Genomic DNA, 24,839 nt, shown 5'->3' on the forward strand with positions numbered 1-24,839 from the left:
TAGGTATTTCAAAATCTGTTTTTTTGCAAATCCCAGTCAACAAGTCTCGAATTTTCGATCTTGTTTACTTCTTGTGCAAATAGGTGGGGTGTCCCATGGACAAATAATTGTTAAATACTCAAAGAGAGAGAAAGTTGGCGGGACTAAACCTCCGCGAGCACATGGCAATGTGCATTCAACGTCATATTCTTGAACTTGTCCGAAGCGCGCGTTCATAACACCACAAAATGAAGAAAACAATCTTCCTATTTCTTCTCGCATATGCAACTGCAACAAAACTCCTCGAAACTAAAGAAATGGAGTACAAAGAAGGCACCAAAGTGGACCCAAGATACTCCCTGCCTCAAGTGAATCTAAGTGTGAGTGATGGTAATCAAACTGTGGTGCCGGCGAGTTTGGCCAGAGTTTTGAACTTCTACAACACCGAAATTTTGGCCGCGAATTGGGAAACGACGAAGAATTTCGTCTCGTTGAGTTGCAGGAAGGATGTGGAGCTTTATCTGGAAGGACTGAGGAAAACGGAGAACTGGGCATTGAAAAGTAAGTTTGTTGCTCGCACATACGGAAATGAACTGTTTGAAGAAGAAATTATGATTTATCGCGTAATTGACTTTCTCTGACACTTCAACAGGAAACTATTAATCCTTAATAGAATTATGCGAAGAGTCAAAATTGTTTAATTTGTTAACAAACTTTTCATGTCTAGACTGTTTTTTAACATAGAGGAATTTATTTCACAAAGTGCAGTATTGTACTTACATGCAATTTTATTTTGGCCGCTAGGGTAGTTTTTTGATGTAATTTGTTCATTATTATTTTTTATATTCAGTTTGGTAAAAATAAATTATCGGAATTTTGTGCCAATACTTTTTTTGTTATGGTGCAATATATTTAGCAAATTGCGGTATTTTTCATAGAATTCAATAACAGCATGCGAATTGAGTAAAATGACCTAATGCATGAACTACTTGTGAAAGGTAAAGGGAATGACATTGAATTGTGGTGATAAATGTAACCTTCTCATTTCTAGAGCTTACATAAAGCCTAATAATTAAAACTGACATTAGTTTGTGTTAACTTAGAGGACTAATTTTCAATTTAATTGTAATAGCGGAAAGTAAAAAGATTTATTTTAGGTTTGCTTCTGATTCTGAAAGTGATACTGCGTTGTATTTTTCAGAATCTTCAAGAAATTGATAAATCTGTTAAATATGAAGAAGGAAAAACGACTATTTCTGATTGACTAAAAAAATGATGATTACACTGTTTAATATTTTTTCCAATTTTGTAAAATTATTTCTTTACCATAACTTAGAATTCAACCTCGAAAAGGAACAAACTAACCAGCATTTATTATAGTTATTGTTTTTTACCCTTTTGAAGCTGTTGCAATTATTATAAAAAATCAATTTATTTTAATATTTTTTATGACAACCATAGTATAAAAAAAATTGACAAAAATTGAATTCTTTTAGACAGTTACAATCCATTGGCAAACACTTTTATAGTAGTTTACCACTGATTTAAAAAAATAATAATTTTTACAACTTGGACCAAAAAAAAAATTAAATTTCGTTTACGAAAAACGACCACATTTTTATATGTAGTACTTTACCAATTATTATCAATTACTTTTTAAAAAACTAAATGGTTCAGTTTTATACTTTTTGTTTAAAATGTAATATGTCATTTAATAATTTAAAATGTCATTTTTTGGTGGAGAGGGAATTTCGAGTTTTATTTTTATTTACCACACATACTACTAGAAAAATGTTTGTGTCCGTTTTCTTTTATACAATGGCGTAAAATTATAAAATTATTTTCGTGCTATTTTACATTTTAAAATGTTATCAGAAACCAAAAAACGCATTAGAAAAATATTTGTAATTTATTTAACCATCAAATACTAGATAAATTAAAAGTTTGGAATCAAACGTTTTTTCCTTAAACTAATTGGTGAATGATAAAGTACTATAAAAATGTGACGTTTTATCAAGTATTCAATTTTCCGAAATTTTTGAGTTCTGCAAAATTTTTATCGATTTTTTTACGTTTCATATAAGTTGCCATTTTGATGAAATTTCCATCTCAAAACATGATCACATTGTTTAGAATCTTAATTTTTATTAATTATTATTATCTGAAGGCAAATGATAAAAAAATAAGTCCATACTTCTCTTCCATACTTTTTATTCACTCTGTACATGTAATAATTTTCTGTAAGAATTTCCACTCTTATCACAGAAAAAAAAAGTTACATGCTGTGAGTTTTACAACTTATGCGAAAAATTGAAAACCATATACCATAATATTGCTTAATTAACAATTTTACCTTTGTTTGTTTTCTATTAAATTCTTTTTAAAACATTTGCTTTTTTAGAAAAATGTTGTATCAACTCGTGTTAAAGCTCAGGAATATGGGATAAATTAATTGTAAATTGAAACGGTAAATTAAAAATTTTTAGGACAAATTGGAACTATTTCTGTTTCTATTATTAAGGTTAACGAATATTCCAATTTGCTTTTTACTTCCAATTTTTACGGCAATAAAATTGCACAAATGATTAACTTTTTAAGGGTAAAAATGTAACTTGAAATAGATAAAGCCATTTTAATAGATAATATTTGTTTGCAGTTTTGAAATAGTTGTTATTAAAAAATCAGTAAACATATTTGATTACAATTAATAGTGTAAAAACTTCACATTTGTCTATTAAATAGTGTCAATTTATTACAAAGCAGTAAACAATGACTATGTTTTAAAAAGTTTATTAAACAAGTCTGACTCAATATGTTCCAAAGTGCAATTATAGTGGTTTTCGGAATCATCTTGGATCTGTTAATTTAAAAATATGCTTTTTCTTACAATAAAAAACTAAATTTCAACGTTTTTTGTCTCATTTTTTTCAAATACCAAATAATTTAGACCATTCAAATTTTCGAAAATTTAACTTTGATAGATCAAATTTTTAAGATAATGAAACAAGTGACCTGTTTTCAACACTCATCAACGATAATTTTCATTTAATAACTGGTCTAAAATACTCTCCTGACATTATTAACCTTGACTTTGTGAAATATTCAAGATCGGAGATGTTATTTAGTCACAGTTTTAATAACTATTATTTTTACGTCTACTTTCTTATTATTCACTAGTCACGTTATGTTCCATGTTTATCACTCACTTTCCTTCAAATTTCCCTAGTCAAGTATTGTAAACTGTTGTTAACACATCCTACATCTTCATTCATGAGTCACGAATAATCACGGGCCAATTACCCGAAAACGAAAGTATTTATTTACTAAAGTCATTGTTTATAATTTCGTAATATTGTGTGAAATTGAATTTCTTATAAAATCCATTTCACTTAAAAGAACATCCAAGGAAATGCTTTCTTATCCTATTTGTTTTGCAATAAACATTTATGAATGACTGATAATCATTCTGGACTTTTATATAACTTAGTTATATGATAACAAAAGCAATTAATGATGAGTAAAGAAAGTGGAACAGGAATACTTTACAATCTGTTATTATTAAAAAATGCACGAAACGTTTGATTTTTCACTACAACGACACACACTTTCATTATCATTAAAGCAATTATTATTACATGAAGTTGTAGATAGTTTACAAGTAGTTCCGGTCTTCACTTCAGTGAGATATTACTTAATATTTTTACAATAGTTTTTATCAACACATTAATAACACTTTCACTTGAAGTTTGTTAAAAATGAAACTGTCGAAGTGGTACTTTCTTCTATGCTGATTGACACTAATAAATTTGCGCTTTTGTTAACTCTTATTAACACTTTGAAGTTTAAACCAGGGATATTTTCTGATTTTTTTGAAATTAAAATTATTAAGATAAAATGACCTATAAGTGTCACACCACTTGTTCAAAACGGTATACAGGGTTACATAGACAGTTCTTCAAAGATACAAGTTTGAAAATAATTTTTTATTACTTTTGGTTCAGACTAAAAGTACTTGCTAACCTTAAATATGTGTTTTTTGTGCTTATAATTTAACACCTTCTTCAAATATAAGTTGTATTTATTTAAAGTAAGAGAGCGTTTAGAATTAATTTAATATTTATCGTGCACATACGCACGTAATTACTTTCTTTTTAATTATACTTATTAAATGTAAATTGATTCAAGTACTAGTAAATATCTTCTTTAGGTTGAAACATTTTTAAAAAATGTTTTTTTATCTGCTCTGGTTTTTAGATCACTTTTTTCTTTACTTTTATTTGACACTTTCTCTTGAGCTTAAAATGTTCTAAAATTACGGTTTTAATAATTGATGCAAAAACTGTTTTAAACAAATTTTTTTCCAGTATTGTGGTAAAACATTTTATAGTTGAAACAAGTTTTATACAATACAAAAGTTGAAGTAAGTATTTTCTGTTTTTTATCTGTCGATGTAAATTTTTAGAAATTCTTGTATGCATGCACTAGTAAGTGAAAACGTTTAATTGTTAAAAGTACCTACAGTTCCCAAAATTTCGCAAAACTAACGCTAGGTACACATCTCCACAAGTTGAATTTTTCATCTAAAAAAATTACTATGTAATTCTTTTATGATTTTTTAGTGTTTAACATTTTTTTTTATTATTCTTTTTCAAAAGTGTTCAGCCAGTACATTAAGTACTGTGTGGATGACAAAAAAAAAATAGTATGTAATTATAGTATTGATTATTCTTCATTTTGACACTGTTAATCTATTTGCATCAGTCTGTATTTTAAATGCCAAAAAATTATTTTATAAATATTAATATATCGGTCTAAGCAAGTTGAATTAAACTTTTCATCCATTCATACCATTGTTTCCTGTCATAATTTCGGTAAAAATTTCATTTTTTTCTCATTTATCATTATGAATCTTTTACAAATTTTTGCGCTTGTTGGACAGAAAGACTTTACACTAGAAAAGTTTAAATAACTTTTTTGTTTTATTTCTTTTAGTTTGAATGTTGTACATTGTTTAGGTCAAAACTTGGAAGTTTCAAACTGAATTTTTGTGTCATTTAGCTATTTCTACATCTCCAAAAAATAAAATTAAAACGTATTTACTAGTATTTGAAATGTTCGTGTGTAGGACATATTTTCGTAAGACGGATTAACCAACCTGCTTTAAATTGACAACATTTGGACCATAATTACGCCAAATGCACAATTTTTAAGTATACATACGAGAAACAATTATAAGATACTAAAACAACTAAAAAATATATTAGTAACACCGCAAGCTACGTAAAGAACTGTTTTCGCAAGATAATTTTCTTCAAAAAATTTTGTGGATATCAACGTTTTGCAAGCAGAAATAATTACAAATTGTCGCAACAATTTATTTACGAACATTTTTTAATTTTAAACTGGGCTAGTTATTTTTGCGTGCTTATTTCTATTAAAAAACCTCTTCTGTGAATTTTTTTGTCATTATTGAATTGAATTTTTTTTGTCATTATTGTTGCTTTCTATACTTATTATTATTTATCTTTAAACATGATGTCTTGATTAAATAGGCGACAGCTTGCGCAATAGCAAAGTAAATTACATTGTTATGTAAAGAACACACAAGATGAACATTTCCGGGTGAGACAGTGATATGATAATCGAAAGAAAACAAATTGTATGGTAATATTGGCTTGGCAGTAATTACAAAGCGAAAAGTTAATTTTTACCTATTGGGGTCATGAAAAGGCAACAAAGTCAAATACGGTGAAGAATAATAGTACAAGTAAAATTCACTTTCATTTTAAAGCAAGTACCGTTGACTGGTGAACGCAGTAGAGATGATATAACCGTTTTAGCTTTCTTTTACAAGAGTTGCACGTCATTGGTTGCAAGAGTTGTACTTATTGTCGATTTATACTATGCGAATGTCTTATGAAGAAAGATTTAAAAAATAAAAAAAACTACAACTTTAAGGTTTCAAGATTATACTTACGTGATTCACGTAAGATGACAAGGCTTACAAAAATAAAATACGTTCTTATTTAATTTTCAATAGTAATATCCCGAATGCAAGCTAAATTGTCGATAATTTTTTAGAGTGCACGAAGCGCATGAGACGAAATTAGAATCAATTTGGCATGCACGAGGGGTATTTTGCAGACTATTTCCCGAACAAAATTTACGAAAATAATATTTTTATTATGCTTATTTAGTTAAAAAAATCATTTAGAGATACCCATTTGAAACACAAATATTACAGCACATTGTGTAACATAAAGTTGGAAATCGTAATAAGCTGTGCATTTTTGCAAAGCTTATTGAAGGCTTTTGGAGTATTTCTTAATTATTACATGACCTTTTTCTGGAATTACGGATTAATTTATTAAATCAATAAAAAAGTAAAAGTAAATTTTTAGCCAGATATTTTTCATCGAATTTTAATTATTAAGAGTCTAATTAAAATGGTTTTAGTGTGTGGAAAATTGATAGTATTCGTGATACCAACGACCGTGTTAAAATTATTTTTCACCATTCACCAAGTTCCACCAAGAATATTTTTCACTTTTATAAAAATCGAATTAAGCTAATATTTGCATTCAATATGCAGTTTGCGTATAAACTTTCTCAGAATAATAAATTTCAATGAAGGTTAAGTTAGCAGGTTTTGAAAACTAATTATTTAATTTAAAATATCTGCAAACACTGTTAATTAAAATTAAACTGCGATTACTAGAATAAATATAAGAAACCAATTTAAAACAAACATAAAACCTTTTTACTGAATTAATTATTTAATTGTTTGTTTTTATTTTCTTACTTCTTGGTATTATTGTTTTAATAAATCATTGTACGCTTAAATTAGATAATAATTTATTCCTTCCTGCTAAAGATTCTTTTCAAACTCATCGAACTTTCTTCATAAACGGTACCTATAACATTACCACCTAACCAAAAAAATTACTTTCACTGTCCTCAGTCACGGTTACCGTACTTAAAGTAAACAACTAGCTACGAGTATTATGCCAATTTGTGCCACTTCCTTTCTTTTTTACCAACAAAGATATTATTACAGCGACTTGACATTGCATAAGGCATAAAAAGCAATAATTCGTGTAATTTATTGAAAGCCAATTATTAGATTGCATTCTAGAATTCGGGTAAGTATTTCATACAAACTTTTTCTTTTGGCCGAAAATATTGAAAAAATAAATGTCTGTATCGAGAGATCAAGATAACTTGTAATCGCGTCGTCTTTAGATCCGAAAACGTATGTCGGTTTTTGAACTAACTGCACGTGAAACTGCTCGAATTAGTCGCCGACGTATAATAATACGAGTAGGACCGTTCTTTTTTTAAGGTAAATTATAAATTTAGTTATTAAAATCATCACCTTGTCATTTTACTTGACATTTTACAGACATACGTTTTCGGATCCAAGGATGACTCGATTACAAATTATCTTGATCTCTAGATTTTTGTGTATAGCTCCTAGTGGTGACTGTTCTAAACAACATTTTTAAAATGATTTTATTGCTTTGACAAAAACAATTACTTATTATAAAAACTAAGAATACTAGAAAACATTTGGTTTTGTTTTTGTGTATTGGATAGGTATACCAGGACAAATTGTTTTTGATTTGAAAAAAACAACTATGATGTTTTGTTTAATTAGGAAGAAATGTTTTAGAGGGTGCAGATAAAACTTGGACACCTAGTACGTTTTTTTTTGCAATAGACAAAAATTTATGAAATAGTATACAGTGTGTATACGAAATGACGCATAAGCATCTTCAGTACGCTATAGAAGATATTCCAGCAAACTTTTAAAAAGTAATAAAAAAAATCCTTCTCAACTATGAACAAATAAAGCTGAAAGTAACTTTTATTTTATTGCTTATTTTTTTTAATTGGTGATATAATCTGGAAGAGACAAAATCCTTATTTATTTTTTCATATCTACGAAACTGAAAATTATTCGTAAGAATCGTCCAAATTAAATTTTAAAAGTTTATTTTTTATCAAGCTGAAAAATTGATTTGGTCACGTAATTAAAAATAAAATTTGAAGCAATGTTACCATAGTCAAAATAATTATCAGTATCTGTCAGTTTAAAGTATTTTTTGGTTTATTATGCGCTAAAAAACATGTATGTTTTCGTATAATTTTTTTAGAGGTTTCTTGGAAGATTTCCTACATCACATCAAAGAGTTTTGTATACACCCCGTATAAATATATAAATTATTTTCTGTAGATTAGTAAAAAGTATAAAACTTGACTGACCTGATATGTTGTAAAAACAAATATTTTATCTAAAAACAAAAAATACATATTGCTACTTTTTCTCACGTTTTTAAACAGTCAGGATGTGATCTAAATAATCAATACTTGCCTACTTGTAGAAACATTACATTTTGTTTGATGTTGCAAACTCCCATTTTGCTGACCTAAAACTTGGATTTATACAATTTTATATAGCGAAATCGTTTTCCTACAAAACTATTGCAATCATCTGACCAGTAAGTCAATGGTATTGTGATGTTTTTTATGCATCACTGTTTTACGACGTGACACGTTGGACATTTAAATGTACAATAAATGAAGATAACTGAATTTTGTAATTTATTTTTTATTGTTAATTATTGCAAATTATTTTTGTTGCATCAATTCGATGGCGAGGTAACAACGGCCGGCGTTTGGTTGGGCTCAAGGTGGAATCGATTTTGCAATTTAACTATAGTTTGGTTATCGAGAATAATGTGACTTGAAACGAAATAGACTAGGATTTTGGAGCGGTTTCGACGCGAGATTGGCCAATCACGGTGTTGCACAACTTGTAAATTCACCAGAGAATTCTTATGACATTTTTAGGGTGAAATTTTAAAAATTACGTTTTATTTTACTTATTGAAAACTATGTTTTTAAATGAACCCAAGCTGTAAAAGAAAAAAAGACAATTGCAAAAACTTTCATTTAATTTTTTTAAGTTATTCAACTTTAAACAAGTTTTTTTCATTTTTTTAACACATTATGGTTAACAAGTTTGTACTTCTTTAGATTAGTGAAATTCGATTTTTTTAGGGTTCTTGGCATAATGAGTAATGACTTTAAAAAAAAGCAAATAACCAAATATAACCAAAACATCAGCATTAAAAGCTACAACAAAACCCTGAAAAAATATATGGCCTATAATTAAAAAAAAAAACAATTTTGTAACAACTTTCTGGGACACCCTCTATACTTTTTTAAACTATGCTCAAAGTGGCCTGTGATTATAAAATGAATAAAGTAGAAATAGAAGATTTGAAATTTGAAACAGCTCTCATTTTCGATCCCTATTTTTTTCAGTGATGTCAACTTAATTTCAAAATCACAGACTACTTTGATTGCAACAGCACGGTAGGTATAATTTTGAAGTTAACGATTCGTTAAAAATTACTAAGTGAACTCTAAACAGAGCTATTTGTTTAGCTCCTGTTTAATGACTTCTCTCAATTAGGCTTTGACACACTTTTTCGTATCATTTTGCGTGAACAGAATAATTCAATGATGATTTACATAAAATGTGGTACTAAAATAATACACATGGTACCGTATCATTAACCTTGAAATTTCACATTTCATTGCTAATCATTGCATATACACACCTAACCATATTGTTACTTTATGAAATGTGGAGTAAATGGTTTTGTGAGAATGATTAACCTTCGTCAGCAATGGCTGGAAAGCTTTTTTTATCTCACTTTGTACATTTTCAGTTTTGAAATTGATTTTTTCCAATGTCATTTTAGTTGTCACTAATTATTTTTATCACTAGTTATAAAATATGACATTATTTTATCACTAGTGTTAAAAAGTGTGACATAAAGATAACAGATAACACTATTTTCATAGCAACGTCCCGACACTAGTATTTTGGAAAATTATTGAAATCACAGATCTAAAATTCGAATTTGTGCCTATGCTTTTCACAACTAAATTGGAAAAAAAAGTGTTTCATACAACACGATGCAAAATGGCTGCTTTTTTGCACACGATGTGTTGTTCTTCACGTCTAGTGCAAAAAATACGTTCATTTTGCAACTTGTTGCATAAATAGCTATTTTACTAATTAAAATATGCACATAAAATATCAAAAATAAATTCGACCTTAACAGGAATAAGTAAAACATGAAAAAAAACTAGTCAAATGTTAATGGATTTCTGAAGAGGTAAAGTCAGCGTTAGCACATCACAAATTTGTTGTCTCTAAAGCTGCGGAGCAATAAATAAAACAGGTTTGAAACTTTTGACTAAGAGGCAATTTTTTTCAAAAAATTGTATTATGAAAACCGCTTAGTTTTGGAATATGTTGCTACAGGGTTATTATAAATGATTCTAATATCGGAGCATTTTGCTCTATTGTAAGAAAATTTTGCCGCTTCTTTATATCTAATTAGATATTTTTATTATTTTATTAAAGGGATATTTTGCAAAATATTATTTTTTTATGTCAAATTTTATTTCATATTCAATTGGATGTCACATTTTAATAACTGAGATAAAAAATCTTTCAGAATGTGTTTTCCTAATTAAAATTACACATTTAACCGCTTAATAAAAAACAGAATTTTTTTAATCGTTTTTCGTTATTACTAATTTTAATCTTTTTATTAATATAGCAGGTTTAAAAAATTGTGATTTTACATAAATTTTTCTTCGAGTTTGGAAATAAGACTTAACCTTTTGCAGTGGATGATGCCAGTGGCCGATATTCAACAGGATGGTTCTGGGGAAACCACTACTGGACCGGCTCTCAAAGCTTATGTGAAAATATTGTACCAAGAAGCAAATCCATTGTAGTGAATCCAGAGGTAATTATTTCTACGATTTTTAAAAAGCGTTAAATACTTTGCGAAATAAATGAAATAGTTAACGCTAAATTAAACATGCATAATTTTTAATGGTTGATTAAATTTCTTACGTCAACCAAAATATTATTTTGCAGCATTAGAAAGCGGAGCTTAACACTCAGGTCAATATCTTCTTGACTAAAACATTGTTTAATTTAATTTAAACACTAATTGTTAAACTATTTTGGCAGTGGGAACCAAGCACGCAAACAAGTATCGCAATTTTTGAATGTTTAAATAGTGTCAATAAAGACCCACCTTGCTTTATTTTAGTTCTTTGGAATGTTTTCATTATAGGCGAAATACCTGAATTTTCACGCTGTTTTGAATTCATCCTTGGCTAATGTAAGTAAACGAATGGGCTTTTAACGAATAATGAAAACAGGCTAGAGACTAATTGTTTATTTTATGTGTGTCAATAGATGATGGGTAAGTATTTAAAGAGCAAGACAGTTTTTAAAGAGAAAAAAATTATTTATCCCATATCAAGTAAAATTGCGCTATTATTACTATTAAAAAAGTAGTATCATAAACCTTGTTTATCCTCCAAATGACACAAGTAAAAGTTTTACCTTTCGAGCATACTTATAGTAAAAACTCCGTTTTTTGTTGAAGCGTTTTTACTTTTACCATGATATTTACCAATGTTGTCTCTTTTGTCTCTTCAGCAATTTCTGGAGAGGTACATTGTAGATCATCAGACATTTTGCACTAATAACTGCACTAGTCATCGACTAGTTAAATCAATAAACATTTTTGAAAATCTTAACACAAATTTCTATACTGACTGCAAAGCGTCCTGATTATTTTGTTTATTTACTTGATAATTTATGATAGTGTTGTTTTTTACTTTCGATCTAAATACGTTGTTATTTGGAGTAAAAGTAAGTTTATGTGGCTCAGCTAAATTTCGAGCTATACAGGGTGTTCCGTTTTTATTGTTACAAATTTAAACAGGTGATAGGATATTCAATTCTAAGATAAAAGTTTCCTATAAACATGTATCGAAAAATGCTTAGTAAGGGAGCTACACCCCCTGGAAGGGGACTAATATGTTTTTGCTAATATTTCAGAAACCATTTAAGATAAAATTACAAAATTTGGTACAGATGATAACCTTTATACACCTAAACGAATTCAAACATCAAATGTCGAAATTTTTAATCAGGGGCATACGAAACTGGGGGAGTTTAAGGTAAAAAAATACCCTATTTATTTTGGCTTTAGTTTCTCGGTACTTTCAGCAACAAAATCTTAAGTTCGATAGTTTATCACAGAAAAGTCTCTATTGTGTCGATACGACTTATTGTTTTTGAATAAAATTAATTTAAAATTTATGTTCAATTAAATCAGAATTTACAGAATAATAAAAGCAAGAAATCATATTTTTTAATCAACCTCAACTAATTAACATTACATTACAGTAACCATAATAACATTAATTAAATGAATTTGCCTAAATCGAAAGGAGTTGTTCAAAGTGACCACCATTTTGGTCAATGCATAACTAAAGAAACTAAAGCCAAAATAGTTAGGGTATTTTTTTACCCTAAACCCCACCAGTTTCGGTCGCCCCTGATTAAAAATTTCGACATTTGATGTTTGAATTCGTTTAGGTGTACAAAGGTTATAATCTGTACCAAATTTTGTAATTTTATCTTAAATGGTTTCTGAAATATTAGCAAAAAAGCAAGGAAACTTTTGTCTTAGAATTGAATATCCTATCACCTGTTGTAACAATAAAAACGGAACACCTTGTATTTTTAAGCAATTTTTCGCAAGGATGGGAGAACGTATTTTCCACTTTGGACAAGTGAGCCTCAGGCAAAAGCTAATTTAAATACAATGGGACGTCAAATATCAAAAGTATCTCATTCAATTTTGACGTAAAATATTGAACGAGGAAAACAAAGAAAATACTAGTCACACCTCGTTTTTACTTAAAAATGAAATTCTTGTTGTTTAATATTGCAGAATAGGACGCGAACATCGAGAGAAGCTGAAGTGCCTCGAAGATCTTCAAGTCCAAGTCAATCAGTTGGTTACGTCACTGGTCCTTTGAAATACTCCTCTCTGCCACCATTCCCCATTTCCTTCTTTATGTTGCGAATTGATGTTAATTCAAGTTTTACAACGGAAGTAAGAAAATGGGATAATTAAAATCAGTTTGTTTTTATTTCCTTCGTGTTTAGGAACGAATCCTTCATATCGGTCTCTGCATGCCTTATGTTTGCACTGATTCCGATATTAAAGTCATTATGGAAGAAACATCCAAAGCCTCAACTAAAGTGAGTGTAAAAGTCGAAGCTGTGAGGTCTCACCACAACCGATTTAACATTTGGCAAGACCGAACGTTTATTATTTTATGGTAAAAACCAACAACTAAACTAAAACTGTTGTAAAAAATATTTTTCAGTGGAGTAACGTGTTTCGTTGTTGTTTGTTTGATTGTTGGAACCTCTTACGATTTCTATTTGGAACACAATGAAAAACGGAGAAAACTCATGTCTATAAGTCAAACTCACCGAAAACTGGATATGAGTATGCCAGACACAAAAACTAAAAATGGCGTATATATTGTCAATAACAACAATGTGTTGGATGAAACTGAAACTGGTCTTAAAACTGACTCAAAACCAAAGACATTGAGAGATATTTTGAAACTAATAGTAAAGGAAACTGTACTTGCATTTTCACTAAGGGCTAATATTAGGACAATCTGTGACCAATCAGTCAGTAGTGACACTATTCCGGTCATCCATGGACTCAAGTCGATCAGCATGGCGTGGGTCATTCTGGGGCACACTTGTATCATTGCATTCAAATATTCAGGTCAGTATGACATTTTTCTTAAATACCTGTCATTCAAAAAGTGCCAAATCTGTTAATTTTTCTCAAAGTTCTCAAATTTTATAAAATAGCTGTTGGTAACATTTTATTTTTAGTAACTTTTCTTGTTACAAAATAATGAAACTATTTGAAATTGTCTCAAATATTGGTATTCAAGCCTAAAATGACAACTTTCTGCCTTATTTCTCTAAAATCTGCAGATTCTAACAAGTTTCTCGCACAAAAACGAGCTAAATTGCTTGAAATTGGCTAAAATAGCGTCTTTTAGGCAAAATCTGTAGACTTTAGTAAACATAAGCTAAATCGTAAAAAAATTGGGTGAAATAACCTTATCTATACCTAAACTACATTTTTCTGATTTCTTGAAAAAAAAAAATACATTGAGCAGCAAATTAGCTGAAATAATATTACCCAAAAAATTTTAGTAAATAAATGTCTTGTCCAAAAATGAGATGAGTTTCTGAAATTTAGCTCCAAAATTATTTTCGCCTTAGTTTTTACTTTATTCATAACTACTGTTTCAATGATTTACAAATTTTATGAAATAGTTGTTAATAAGAGAAGCAACACTTGTTAATTTTAGTAAGATTTAAGCTCAACGAGGCAAATCACTCGAAGTGTTCTGAAATTGAGGCTAATATGATGTTTTTTTTTTTAAATTTATATGTTACCCACTAGTGAATAAAGTAAACCAAAAAAAATCCGTGTCTCGATACTATGGCGCTGCTATTTCGATGATTTTGATATTTTATAAAATAGCTGTTGGTAACAAAAATTTGTTTATTTTTAGTAGGTAACTTTCTTGTTCAAAAATTAATTAAACTGCCTGAAATTGGCTCAAATATTGGTATTCAAACCTAGAACGCCGATTTTGTGACTTATTTTGGCAAAATCTGTGGATCTTAACAAATTTCTCGCTCAAAAACAAACTTAAACTCTTTGGAAAGCGTCTTTCAGGGTTAAAATAATATTTTTTTTTCTTGTTTTACATTTTAGTGTGCTTTTCGCTTAGAAATAAGCTAAAGCGTGTAACATTAGATGAAATAACGGTATCTATACTTAAAAGTAATAAAAATAGTCTATACTTGCCTAAACCACGCTTTTCTGGTTTGTTTTCAAAAATTCTGTCGGTTTTTGCGTTTTGCGTTTAAAAACAAACAAAACTGCTCGAAATTAGCTGTTACCCTAATGCGAAAACTTTTTGCTTATTTTGGCAAAATCACTTGATTTAAGTGAGTTTTTTTTTATGAAAAACGATAAAAAATCACTCGTAGTTTCCAAAATTTAGGCCTAAAATCATTTTTTTTTTGTAATAGTTTCAATTTCATTGATAGTGTAGAACTATTGTGCTCGATGATTTTCAAATTTTATAAAATAGTTGTTGATAACAAAAGCAAAATTTACTAATTTTAATAAGTTTCTCGCTCAAAAATGAATCAAGACGCTCGAAATTGGGTGAAATATTGTTTTCCAGGAATAAAACAGCGATTTATTGTTTTGATAAAACAAAAACTGTGAATTTTAACGGGTTTTTCGCTCAAAAACGAGGTAAATCACTCGGAGTTCTCTGAAATTCAGATCTAATAAAATGGTGATTTTTTAAAATTTTTATTTTACCCACTAATGAATAAAATAAAATTATCACTTGTTTATAGGCACTGCTATCTCGATGATTTTGAAATTTTGCAAAATACAAATCCAAAATAAAATTTGTTAATTTTAGTATACCTAAGTTTCTCGTTCAAAAATGAATTAAATCGCTTGAAACTGGCTGAAAGTTATTGAGATCTAAAACAACGATTTTCTGGTATGTTTTATTAACAATGAAATAGCGCTTTTTAGACCTAAAACGACATTTTTTTGCAAGATTTGTTGATTTTAGTGAGTTTCTTGTACACAAATAAATTATATATTGCTGGAATTTCGATGAGTTAGTATTATTCACTCGATTTCCACGATATTTTTTATTTTAGCACGTTGTTGTTTTGATTGTTTTCAAATTTTGTTGGTAACACATCAAAAATGTCTCGCTTTTGGTTTGTTTTTCGCTCAAAAACGAGATAAATTGCTCGGAACAGGCTGAAAAAACGATATTCGAACCTAAAGCAATGATTTTTACTTTATTCACAAAGACAAGTGGACAAAATAAGTACAAAAGAGTAATACAAAAACGTAGTAAAGCAGGAATTAGAAAAACTAGTGTATGCTACTCATGATTAAAAATATGCCTTTAGCCAGTTGTAGAAATAATTATTTTCTATCTTGTTTATTTTGCAGATAACATGGAGTATCGGAAAGTGGTCCAAAGGGAATTTTTTTTCCAAACAATATCAAATGGGGCTTTCAGCGTAGATACATTTTTCTTTACTAGTGGTCTTCTAGTCTCATTTTTGTACTTCAGAACTAACGCCAAAGGCAAATTGGACCCTATTACAATCGGCCACAATAGTTTTATTTCGGGAATAACGCATTTCTTTGGTCTTATTTTGTACAGATTTGCACGGTAAAAATCACCAGAAAGTCGTATAAAAACTCAAGTTTTTATTACAGATTGACAGCACCTTATTTATTCACTTTGGGAGTAGTTGAAGTTATCATGAAGTGGTTTAATTACAACTCAATTTTTGAACCCCCAACTATGGACCACGTCAATTGTCCCAACTACTGGTGGAGAAACGTCCTTTATATTAATACATTATTCCCAGTTGAAGAAATGGTAAAAATTAAAACTAAAGTTATTTTTTTCTTAAAGTTTCCTTCTAGTGTATGTTGTGGAGTTGGTATTTATCCGATGACACCCAATTTTATATCATTGGTGCAGTGATGTTGATTCTAGCAGCCAGGTTTGCATCTTGTTAAACATAATTTTATTACTAATTAAACAATTTTAGTCATTTCAAGAGTGGGGCTTGTCTTTTGTTGATCTTCATGGTCAGTTCTTGGATCACTACCGGTTATATAGCTTACAGCAATAGTCATATGCCAGGCTCGGATGACCCTCTTGCCCTTTTTGACAAAATTTATGACAAACCGTGGACGAGATTAGGGCCATATTTGATCGGAATGTGTGTCGGGTGGTTCCTGTTCAAGAAAAATTGCCAACTTACAATGTCTAAGGTGAGTTTTACAGCACGACGCGTAGCGTAGCGGAGTGCTATAACCTGTAAACCTATGATTTTTAGTTGGCTGTGGTGTCGGGCTGGACGGCTTCAATAGCGTGTCTTTTGGCACTAGTTTACGGTTTGTACGAAGCCAACTTGACTCCACTAGCTGGGGCTGCCTACAGTGCCTTAAGCCACTCAGCCTGGGCTCTAGGTTTGGCTTGGATTGTTGTGGCATGTTCCACGGGATATGGAGGTACCAAATTGGGTTTTTTGCATTTTTTTGTTTTCATTTCTCAAATTGAAGGTGTTGCCAACTCGGTTTTATCGTCGACTATTTTGTATCCCTTCAGTCGGATTACGTACTGCGCCTATTTGCTTCATCCTGTCGTCATTCGAATGATGACAATGAGTATGGATAGTCCTCTCCATTTGGGAAGTTTAGTCATGATTATCATCTTCTTAGGTCAAGTTGTAGCATCCTATGTTCTTTCGTTTTTTGTCTCTTTAGCTTTTGAAGCGCCTGTTGTTTCAATGTTGAGGATAATGACGAAAGTTGTAAGCACCAAAAAATGATGTTGACTGTGAAATTCATTTTTGTTTTTAAATTATTTTTTGTATGTAAATAATTGTGTACCTTATTAAGACTTTATAGTTTGTAGGTAATTTTAAGTTTTATTAGCCTTTACACTACCCTAGGAGATAACAATACTTCCCAGTTGTTGTTGTAATATGTATAAAAACTCTTAGATTACCAACTTCATGCAATTGTTATACAAATATTGTTTAATTTGTTTGTATTGCATTAAATTCTTGAAAGCTATAGAAAAAAATAAAAATTGAGATTGTTTTTATTTAAATCTAGTGCAAAAGTATTAATTTTAATATGTTTTGTTTATCAAAATGAAAGTTTTTTGTATAAATATTACGTTGTTTTTTGTTTAAAGCAGGTAATAACTTTTCTTAAATGTATTCTTGCCAGATGTACTTAAATGAGCTGCAAAGTGTATTTTTATTTCAAATTTCAATAAAAAATTAAACAATTTACAACTGTGTGTTTATTTTTCAAAAATTTATTGGTATTTATATTGCTTTCCCTATACAGGCTGCACCAGAACTCGCGCCTCAGAAAAATTTTAAGTAAGATAAGATACCAACATGAAAAAAATGTTTAAAAAATTCCATCTGTCAAAAAATTTTGACATTTATTTTTTGAAATTCGACATTGTTTATGTCTATTTAATGATACTAATGATCTTGTATATGTTTCTTTTTATAATTATTTAGTAAAGGTACAGAAATGTTGTCAACAAAAGCCATAAATAAACAGAGTTACAATTTAGGATACAGCATCCTTGTTTCCTCTTCTAATAGCCTGTAGCAAAAAAACTTGGAAAATTATTTTTCCAACAGAAATAAATAGTCAAAGTGCAAAATTTAAACTCTCATAACTTCGAAATTTTTTTAACATTTTTTCCATGTTCCTGGTATCTCACCTTGCATGGCATTTTTCTCTGGGGCGCGAGTTTTGGCGCACTCTGTATACTAAAGACAAGGAAATTAGGTTTTTTTTATTCATCTCTTACAAATATTAATGAAAAACTTGTCTACCTGCTCTTGGTGGATTTTAGTTTTTTAATAAATTTTGTTTTTGGAGCAACATGCTACCAAAAACAAATAATCAAATTCTAATTATACAAAAAATAATTGTTCATCTACATATTTAATACAAAGCAGATTTTTAATAGAAAAATTATTGTGGTTTATTTTTTTTTAATTATCGTTCTACTTAATAGACTTAATAAAGCGAAATTATTTTTATATAAATATTTTGTTCTAATACTTACCTATCAGTCGATGTGTTTTACTATTTTTTTCGTGATATTTTTAATAAACAAACAACTGAATCATACTAGTTTCTCAAAAAGAGTAGTCATAAAATAATAAAAGTTTTAAAAAATAGTTACTTTTTTATGTACCAGGTGAATAAAAAGTATGGAATCAAGCGTTTTTTTTCGTAAACTAAGCACTTTACGAAAAAAATAATTAGTGTAGCGTAAAGTACAATTAAAATGTGACCATTTATCGAGAATAACTCTTTTCGAAATTTCTTTTAGTTTCCGAGTTCTGGGAAAAAAAAATTTTAAATGGCAACCCACCATGGTAATTTTTTTAATTAAAGATTATGATCTAAAAATGACCTCTAATTAAATAAAATTGTTTTTTAGCCAGTACTTTTTTTTTAATTAATTGTTGAAGTTGCGTTCCGAGCTCATCACGAAGATTTTATTTGGCATGCACGGTGGTATTTTGCAGACTATTTTCCAAACAAAATTTACGAAAACAATATTTTCATTATGCGAAAATAAAAAAATAATCTGACAAAAAAAAGGATCTCAATAACATTTTTCAATTTTATCAGATTCATCCAGTCAGATTCGCGGTAATTTAGCACAAAGGCAAATTACCGATAATTGGTTGATTAGATAAACCTCAGAAATTTGAATTTGATTAGCTTAAATTTTGTGAGGGAAATGGTCAAGAAAATGTAAAATCCAAATAACTGATAAAAATGAAAACCACGCTTTCGTCTTGGATTACTAAACAAATGACTATTTTGTAATTTTATTTTGTTGTATTTTATTTTTTACACATCACATGGAACTAAAGCAATCTGATAAACTAACAAACTTTTTATTGCAAAAAAAGTATTACATCAAGATGGTCACCCTAGAAGAAATCTTGACAAAAGTAAATTTATTATCATTGCTCCGTTTTAGAAGGGCTCAAACTCTTGATTAATTTTTCTAACTCTTCAATCTTTTTATGCAAGCTTTTTAAAGAGTACGAATCTTCAGTGTTTTTACTTTTAATTGAACCATCTTTAATCCTATTTTGTAGAAATGTGATTATATTTTGATCACGAATTACCGACTTTTCCCCCATTTTTTCTAAATAAAATGTCTTTGAGTCGGAATAAATCTTCAGAGTATAATCCAAATTGTCAAACACTCGGCAAAAATTTAACAATTTTTCAAACATTGTATTAAAATAATAGGACGTTTGTAACTTTTTGAAAATAATATTTTCAACGTTTGTTATATATTTTGATCGTTCTTTCTTATCAATAAATTTCGCTTCATCACGAATTGCTTGCAAATCATTGACTGCTAAACCAATAAGCAGATTGTGCAAAATGATCCCAATTAATATAACAAAAACAATGTAAACTAAATGCCCAAAAATCGGGTTTCTTTTAAAATGACTTGGATACTCCGCGTCGGAATCCCCAGCAAACATAGTCACAGTTTCGTAAAGCATAGGAAAAAATAAATAATTTTTATCATCATTTAACATATAAAAACAGAAGAAGAACGCCACCAAGGGAAAACTATAAAACGCTATATACTTGAAAAACGTAATTGTAATTTCTTGCAAAATGATAACTTTGACTGTAAAAAACGACAAATTCCCCAACTGCATGAAAATCCCCAAGGTGGAAGTAAGAAACACAAGGGAGAAAGCCACCGATAAATTTCTATTATTCAAAGTCTCCAACCAACCAGAAGCTATAATATACAAAAGCCCACAAAGTAGAAACAAGTTGATGTAATTGTCCAAGCGTTTGAAATAGTGCAACCGAAAAATTAAACCTTGTAACACCTCTCCAAACGACAGGAGAAAAAATGAAAACATGAGAAACGAGTCTCGACTTTGGGCAACACCACTGAACGTAAATCCATACACTAGCAACGACACGTAGGCACAAAAATAAAGAAACAAACTGAAATAAACCAACCACTTGAACTTAACCCACTTCATAGTCAAATAAATTGACACCACGGGATGATTTGTCAAATAGTTCAAGTGTGAAATATTCGTCATGGTGTAGAGAAAATCACTCTCTGGACTTGTTTCTGACATTAACGACTTGTAATTAATCGTCAAAGTAAATTTCTCGTTATTTTTACCAATGGGGTTTTGTGCCACTTTACAGTTATTTTGGAAAAAGGTTTCCAATGTTTTAGGTTCCATTGCCTCCAGTGGTGTGTTCCCAAAAACATCCTTTTCGACCAAAGACGCTCCCAATGACAGGAAGGCTAAAATATTATCACGGTAATCACAGGAAATCGCATAGTGCAAAGCAGTGCGACCCAATTCGTCGGTACAACCCAGATATTTTTGAACAGTGTTGCCACCACTTCGGTCCAAATGTTTCAAAATCATCTTCATGTACTTATCAGCAGATGCGAGATTTTTGCCATCTCGGTACATAGTTTGCAAGTGGAGGAGAATATTGTTGGGCAAATCGGCGTTTTTTTGGAGGAGTAGTTTCACAATTTCCTTGTTGTCTCCACTGATGGCAATCATAATCGGGAAATGTGGGTTTTTCGGGATGGTTTTATTGGGGTTTGCGCCTTTTTCCAAAAGTCGGGAAACACAAGGAGTCAGGCCTTTGGCACAACAAAGTTGCAAAATTGTGCAACTTGACGTTGCACTATCACCACCATCTACTCTATTCACGTCTTCGTTTGACATGTCCAGTGAGAGAAATCGCTGAATTTGGTTCAATTTAATCATCCCGAAAGTGTTATCAACGATTTTTGAGTTTGTCTTATCTCGAAGGAGTTGCTCAAGTTCGATGTTGTGTATTTTCCAGATTAGGTCCGAAGGGGACACTCCATTGCTATCAGTCTGGTTCACATTGATCCCCCTTGTGATTAACAGTTGGCAACACTGAACAAACTCTTTATTGCGATTGCCGTACTTTAGAAGAACGTTCAAGGCGTTGTTTGAGTAAGACTCCCTTTCTTTCACATTGGGACAAAATTGGTACTTTTTGGTGATTTGTTTTGAACAGTACACCAGCGAATTGACTTCTTTTGGTGAAAGGTAGTCGAGGATAGTTTCCATTTTGATTTTGTTGGCGTTTAGAGCAGTGTAGTGGAGGGGTTCCCAATTGTCATTTTTGCTCGGCTCATTGTAATTAGCTCCCAAGTCGATTAAAATCTTGATGACTTCTTTGGTAACATAATTCATGTTGTGTAAGTCATTGCAAGCAAGTGCCAAGATGGTTTGGTATTCATACACGGGGTACTCATATGATAAAATATTCGCATTTTGAGAAACGAGATGTTGAATTTCGTTGGTGTCGTTTTTTTGCACTGCAATTAGAAGATCTTCTGCCAGTTTTGGGGTGTTTGAGGGTTCATCATACTCCTCAAGTTCGATTTTTGATTCCTAAAATTGCGATAAAGTGTAATCGTTTCGATTTCAATTTACTTACATCAAACTTTAAAATTTTGGTGGGCATTTTTCTCACTTGGTTTTTGTGATCATAAATGTAAAATTAAGGATTCATCTTCAAGATCAACTTTATTGATACATTAAAATAAGTTTTCATCACTGATCATTCATTTTTATCACAGATTAGCCGTTAATCTTATCGTATGGTAAATGTTTTATAAACACACCCTCGACTCTATTTACTGATTATTTTTTATTTATCTAAAATCATTACAACTTTTTGCTAAAAATTGGTAGATATCCTATATTAATTATTATTTAAAGAAAAAATTATAATTTGAAATTGTATATTACGTACGCTATTATTTAAATATTATTCTTGTGTGCTTTTTTTAAAGTAAATTGACAGTTTTTTGTAAATTGCTTACAAACTGTACGTCAAACGTTATATTATATGTACTTATAATGTTTTTATAATACATTATGTAAAATGTTCCAAGAAATCGATTGTCGTCGAGAAAACTGCAAAATTCTTTTTTACTTGAGTTAATATTTTGGATATTTTTTATTTTATCACCAATTTTCTCGATAACTAAATAGTTTTTTTTCTGACACTTTAATGTAATTCAAGCTTTAACGTTAAAATAAATGTCAATTTCAAATTAATGACATCTATTATATTTTTCTATCAAAAATATGTACAACTTGACGACCAAAGTATTTTGTCTCGAACTGTACGAGGAACATGGAAAAAAATGTTTAAAAAATTCTATCTGTCAAAAAATTTTGACATTTGACATTTTTTTTATATATATTTAATGATATAAAAAATAAATAATGATTTAATGAGCTTGTATGTTTTGTACAATTATTTAATAAAGGGACAATCAAATTGTGGGAGAACCAAAGTATTATGATAACCAATTTTTTATTGAATAGTATTGATGACAAATTATTAAATTGTAAGTCTACCAATAAGAGTTTCATTACAACAAATCATTAAAAAAAAAACAATGGAATAGTAAATAACCATTTTATTGTTAGAAATCAACACATTAACATTAAAAATAAAAATCAATCATTCCGTTCAATAGCAACTTCCGTAACAGCTTGAACATAAAACGGCCCTTCCCTCACATATTTTTGCAACTTTTTAAGAGTCATTTGATCGAAAACATCGCTGTTAGCCAACAATTCAACAATACCAAACTTTGCCTCTTTACATTCCTTGATGGTCTCCACACTCCTGTCAAGCAGAAATTCAACCATTCCTAAAAAACATTATTACGAACAAAATTAACACTGAGATGTAATTCAAGTACCTGGAAAGTTTTTTATGGCTTCCTGGCCCCAAGGTTGTCCTGCTACAGCCCTTAAAAGGCCAAATCCGCCAAGTCTCAATTCAAAAAATGGATTTTTCGCGTAATTCCAAATAAAACTCATTGGATTATCTTCTATTAAAGAAAACCATTTTTGTGTAATTGCCATTACTTGATTATTAGGCTCAACAATTTGTAATACATTTTCTAAGCAATTCAAGCCGTGCACTTTAACCTCACTGGGCATTGAAGGGATGGATTTTGAAATGTTTTTAATTGCATTTTCTATGGAAGCCCCCGTTGAGTCTAAAGCAATTTTACCGTCGTTTGATAGTCCTATGTGTCCGAGAGTTTCAACAGAGACGCTAACTATAGTAAAATCGTTACTTTCAATATTGTTGAACATTCTTTGAAAAAGATTGGGATATTTTGCAAGAGTTTCCATTGGCTTCCAATACGCCATATTCCCGAAAAATTTTAAAATTCCCGGTTCACATAACTGGACTGTTACTAAATCATCACTTTCCAACATTCCGCTCAGTTTTTTTAAAGTCTCATTTGATTCTAAATAATTAAAACCGTGTTTACTTGACCCTAATTGGGTCAACAATTCCAAAACGTTCAACCGAAGTAAAATATCATTACTATCAAGTTCATTAAAAATTTGGGAGAATAGTCCAACGCCCTTTAAAACGTTAAAGTTGTCTTCTGACTGATTACTGATATCAATCAATAACTACAAAATAAGAAAATCAATTGATTTTTCCAACATATCCACACGTGATCGAACCTCATAAACTCTGAACCTGACAATTTCACTCAGTCCCATAATTTCATGTAAAGACTGTAAAACATCAGGTTTGGTCAACTGCTTGATCCCCACACTTGACAGCCCCAATATTTTGATGACTTCCGCGGCCCATTTTGCAACCCCCAAATCCTCATCTCCCACACATTTAATAATGTTGATTAAAAGCGACTCTCTTTTGCACAGGTCAACAAGAATGTCCTCGTTTTCAATATTGCGTTTAATCTCATTTAAAGCCATAAGCTTAACTGCTGGAAATGGATGATTTAAAGCTCTTTCTAAAAAAACTCCATATTTATTAGTGCTTTCGCCCAAATTTAAGTTCGTCATACAAAGTGCGAGGACTTCACAAGCTAAATCAACCTGTTCACTGTAAAATTTATTGTTATTGTTGACACAGCACTTTTGAGGTTAGGTTACCTGTTTGAGTCGTTTAAGCAGTCAAAAACTGCGGGAAGTTGCAGAGAGTTGGCTGTTCGAGACATGTCCTCGCGAGGGATTGTTGTCAAGAAGTCTGTCATCTCTCTTAACACCGGGATTCGGGAATCTTCATCGGAAAGTCTTGATAATTTTTCTTCACACCACTCTTCGTACGAAGCCATTGTGACAATAATGATTTGAAAATTGTGAAAAGTGCTGCCAACTGTATATGTGGAAAGTT

The 24,839-nt window shown here is 30.2% G+C and overlaps 3 protein-coding genes across 3 annotated transcripts; 1 reads left to right on the top strand and 2 right to left on the bottom strand.

Moving 5' to 3' along the window:
• The first annotated feature begins 148 nt into the window (after nt 1–148).
• LOC123009665 (nose resistant to fluoxetine protein 6) lies at nt 149–17,823 on the top strand. The gene is made up of 11 exons (XM_044406119.1): nt 149–540; nt 10,693–10,814; nt 12,828–12,992; nt 13,046–13,221; nt 13,270–13,685; nt 15,981–16,206; nt 16,254–16,419; nt 16,467–16,546; nt 16,595–16,820; nt 16,886–17,060; nt 17,112–17,823. Exons 1-11 carry the CDS (start codon nt 228–230, stop codon nt 17,378–17,380), a joined length of 2,334 nt encoding a protein of 777 aa, XP_044262054.1. The 5' UTR covers nt 149–227; the 3' UTR covers nt 17,381–17,823.
• A 1,659-nt stretch (nt 17,824–19,482) lies between these two features.
• LOC123009770 lies at nt 19,483–22,217 on the bottom strand. Its single transcript, XM_044406288.1, has 2 exons — nt 22,092–22,217; nt 19,483–22,045 (listed from the first exon to the last, which is right to left on the bottom strand). The coding sequence occupies exons 1-2, from the start codon at nt 22,116–22,118 to the stop codon at nt 19,568–19,570; spliced, it is 2,505 nt and encodes an 834-aa protein (XP_044262223.1). The 5' UTR covers nt 22,119–22,217; the 3' UTR covers nt 19,483–19,567.
• Nucleotides 22,218–23,070: 853 nt separating this feature from the next.
• Nucleotides 23,071–24,783, bottom strand: LOC123009766 (26S proteasome non-ATPase regulatory subunit 5). The gene is made up of 4 exons (XM_044406282.1): nt 24,599–24,783; nt 24,161–24,548; nt 23,374–24,106; nt 23,071–23,322 (listed from the first exon to the last, which is right to left on the bottom strand). Exons 1-4 carry the CDS (start codon nt 24,778–24,780, stop codon nt 23,126–23,128), a joined length of 1,500 nt encoding a protein of 499 aa, XP_044262217.1. The 5' UTR covers nt 24,781–24,783; the 3' UTR covers nt 23,071–23,125.
• Nucleotides 24,784–24,839: the final 56 nt, after the last annotated feature.

The sequence above is a fragment of the Tribolium madens genome, unplaced genomic scaffold (genome assembly GCF_015345945.1).
Source record: "Tribolium madens isolate multiple individuals breed KSU strain unplaced genomic scaffold, Tmad_KSU_1.1 Scaffold_7;HRSCAF=85;Tcas5.2_LG10, whole genome shotgun sequence".
Lineage (NCBI taxonomy): Eukaryota > Metazoa > Arthropoda > Insecta > Coleoptera > Tenebrionidae > Tribolium > Tribolium madens.

Excerpts from the sequence above, each read along its gene's own strand:
- LOC123009665 (XM_044406119.1), top strand. The coding sequence starts at position 228 with ATGAAGAAAACAATCTTCCTATTTCTTCTCGCATATGCAACTGCAACA. Across the intron at positions 12,993-13,045 it reads ATTCAAGTTTTACAACGGAA|GAACGAATCCTTCATATCGG; the intron begins GTAAGAAAATGG and ends CTTCGTGTTTAG. Across the intron at positions 16,547-16,594 it reads ATGTTGATTCTAGCAGCCAG|TCATTTCAAGAGTGGGGCTT; the intron begins GTTTGCATCTTG and ends AAACAATTTTAG.
- LOC123009770 (XM_044406288.1), bottom strand. The coding sequence starts at position 22,118 with ATGCCCACCAAAATTTTAAAGTTTGAT. Across the intron at positions 22,046-22,091 it reads CCAAAATTTTAAAGTTTGAT|GAATCAAAAATCGAACTTGA; the intron begins GTAAGTAAATTG and ends TCGCAATTTTAG.
- LOC123009766 (XM_044406282.1), bottom strand. The coding sequence starts at position 24,780 with ATGGCTTCGTACGAAGAGTGGTGTGAAGAAAAATTATCAAGACTTTCC. Across the intron at positions 24,107-24,160 it reads TCAGGTTCAGAGTTTATGAG|TTATTGATTGATATCAGTAA; the intron begins GTTCGATCACGT and ends CTTATTTTGTAG. Across the intron at positions 23,323-23,373 it reads AGCCATAAAAAACTTTCCAG|GAATGGTTGAATTTCTGCTT; the intron begins GTACTTGAATTA and ends AATGTTTTTTAG.